This window comes from Aplysia californica, unplaced genomic scaffold (genome assembly GCF_000002075.1).
Source record: "Aplysia californica isolate F4 #8 unplaced genomic scaffold, AplCal3.0 scaffold00299, whole genome shotgun sequence".
Lineage (NCBI taxonomy): Eukaryota > Metazoa > Mollusca > Gastropoda > Aplysiida > Aplysiidae > Aplysia > Aplysia californica.
Window position 1 is genome coordinate 672,103 of NW_004797569.1, and position 2,919 is coordinate 675,021.

The window sequence follows — 2,919 nt, forward strand, 5'->3', positions numbered from 1 at the left end:
AAAAAATGTAAATTTTCAGTTGACCTGGACTCTTAAGCTAAGGAAATAACTAATCTTTGGCGGCCATTCTCTCACTAATTTTACCTCCTTCATTAGCAAATATCTCGACTTGTATTCAAGATAAATGGATATTTTTAAATCCAAATAAAGACAAGTGAACAAGCTTTAAGATGATACCAATAACTCTACATGCTCAAAAATTGACGAGAGCCTGATTCCACCACGCTGCCTAACAATTGTCCTTCTAATCCCATTTCCTTGGTTCAATAGAAATCCCCACATACTCACACGAGTTGGGCACTTGATAGGATGACAAATCGCCATATATCTCTCTACTGTGAAGGCGGTGATGGTGAGTATAGACACATAACTTGACGCCTCTGAAGCCAGCAGTCGGAAGCGACAAAAGGCTTCTCCGAACACATACGGGTAGGATGACCAGGTGGAATAAATCTCCTGCGGGAGGCCCAGGAGAAGCAGGAGTAGGTCCGAGACTGACAGGTTGAACAGGTAATAGTTGGTCACAGTGCCCATGTATCTTAGTAAATTTGGAAAGAAAATCTTGATTACGGTCTTGACAAATCATTATAAACTAGGCTAACATGAATCTTAGTAAATTTGAAAAGGAAATCTTGATTACAGTCTTGACAAACCATTAAAAACCTGGCTAAGACGTAACAATGATAATTATGCACGTAATAAGCTATTGGGCACTACCATACGCATGTAGCTCTACTTATTAGATGGCGTCAATTTAATTGAAATGGGCAAGGGACCAAGAGTGGATTATGTAGGTAGGGAAACGGAGGATAGGAAAGTTGAGAGTTAGCTTATATTCTTTTTGTTTTCTGAATTTGTGTAGAAAGTTGCACATTGGAAAGGACAACAGCTTATTTGAATTTGTAACAAAGACGAAGCTTGTTTTTGAGTAACTTCTTTCCCGAGTACTTTCACTACAAAAAAATCGATGCCATATAATTTGACAATTGTTTTTGCTTTTTGAGAGACTTTATTCTGAACGTTTTCGCATAAAATCATTTAAAAAACAAATTTGGCCAATTTTAAAAAAAATCTATCTATCTATCTATCTATCTATCTATCTATCTATCTATCTATCTATCTATCTATCTATCTATCTATCTATCTATCTATCGACCTATCGACCTATCGACCTATCGATCTATCGATCTATCTATCTATCTATCTATCTATCTATCTATCTATCTATCTATCTATCTATCTATCTATCTATCTATCTATCTATTCGTGACGTAATAAACTTCGACTGACTTACTTGTTTCTGATGATGACGAAGCATGTGCAGACATTGCCGATAATGCCGGTGATGAAGATGATGGCGTAGATGACGGTGAGAGGCACAACTGTGGGCAAGTCGGCTCGCTTAGGACCGAGGTCTGGTGGTCGGAACACACACTCGATGAAGGCAGACTGTGAAAAGGGAAGACATAAATATTTATTTGAAGAGGGCCAATACGAAGGGATGTTCTTAATTCATTTTTTATGACAGATGCATTGAGGCATTATGGTGAAATCAGGCGGTCGTCATAATAATGTAAACGAAACAATCGGCACTGTTCCACCAGTTTGGTAATTTTTATCGAATTATCCATATCCAAACACATCTCCATGTGAATTTTACTGAAAAACATTGATTAAAGGCACCAAATAATATTTAATTTTTGAGTTTTCCAGGACTCTCAAGCAGTTGGAGTTACCAAACTTGTGCGGCCATTTTCTTGCTTATCAAACCAATGGCCGCACCTCCTTCAATCGCAACTATCTCGACTTCTGTAATAGATAGATGTTGTTTGTTTGTTTTTTCTTCATGAAAATCCATGCAAATAAATAAGCTTTCAGGTGATACCAATAGTTCCTCGTGCCCAAAAATTGACGAGCGCCTGATTTCATCGCGTCGTGACACATTTATTTCCAATGCTGAAAAAGCGGCGTAACGTATACTTATTTTCACGACAAAACAGGTGTTCAAGAACTTAGTAAAAAGAACATTATGGTCCTAATTGGCCTTGGTTTATTGCAATGACATACTCATAATGGATATCAGTCTGAGGGTTATACAACAGACGATGCATGTTTGTGGGCTCATTCATGAAATGTAAACTGCACTTACGATGCTAGATATTGATCATGGAAAATCCCAGGAGGAAAAAAGAGAACAGCATCGAGAAAGGGTGGCGTTGAAATAATACTACAGTAATTTGACTGAATCCCCTTCTCCTTTGTTCTTCTCAAATAGCATAATTTTGAGTGACGCTGAAATGAGGTGGGACCGGTAAATCTAGCCATTTTTTTAATCCCTTGATCCAGTGCTTAAGGAAACGACACCCTCAGCCACGTTTTATCCGTATAGCTGCTTTTCGATTATTAGATAATCACCCAATATTGCCTTATTTGCTGTCCAGTCGAAGCCCCTACACTATTTTTTTGTCTTTGTTGAGGGCTTCGGACCGTACCGTTAATTTTATGAGGTCAAATTGAAATTTGCTTGTGTCGTACATTTTGGTTGAATAATAAAGAAAACCCCAACAAATACGGTAAACAAAAACATTATTTTTTATCGTGCGTTTTATGATTGAAGCTGAATATGCATGCTGATATCATTGTTTCAGAATGCTATAATATCTGCTGGGGTAACAATATAGAATAGCTTGTAAAACGCTTAGAGCTTGCCGTTGAGCGGGAATTTACGATATACAAATGTTATCATTTATTATAACATCCTGGGGGCTATTTGATCTAAATTTGTCAGAGACTAATCAAACTTCCTCAATACAATTTTCTCAACTATTGACGCTTGTACTACTACTACTACTACTACTACTACTATTACTACTACTACTACTACTACTACTACTACTACTACTACTACTACTACTACTA

At 37.3% G+C, this 2,919-nt stretch overlaps 1 protein-coding gene across 1 annotated transcript in view; it reads right to left on the reverse strand.

Annotated features, from left to right (window-relative positions):
* Positions 1–2,919, reverse strand: part of LOC101851276 (pyrokinin-1 receptor) — a gene marked incomplete in the record, with an annotated part of 39,130 nt that overhangs the window by 10,359 nt on the left and 25,852 nt on the right. Inside the window, 2 exon segments of the mRNA XM_013084519.2 lie at positions 289–538; positions 1,295–1,449. Of these exon segments, the coding sequence (XP_012939973.2) occupies positions 289–538; positions 1,295–1,449 (405 nt within the window).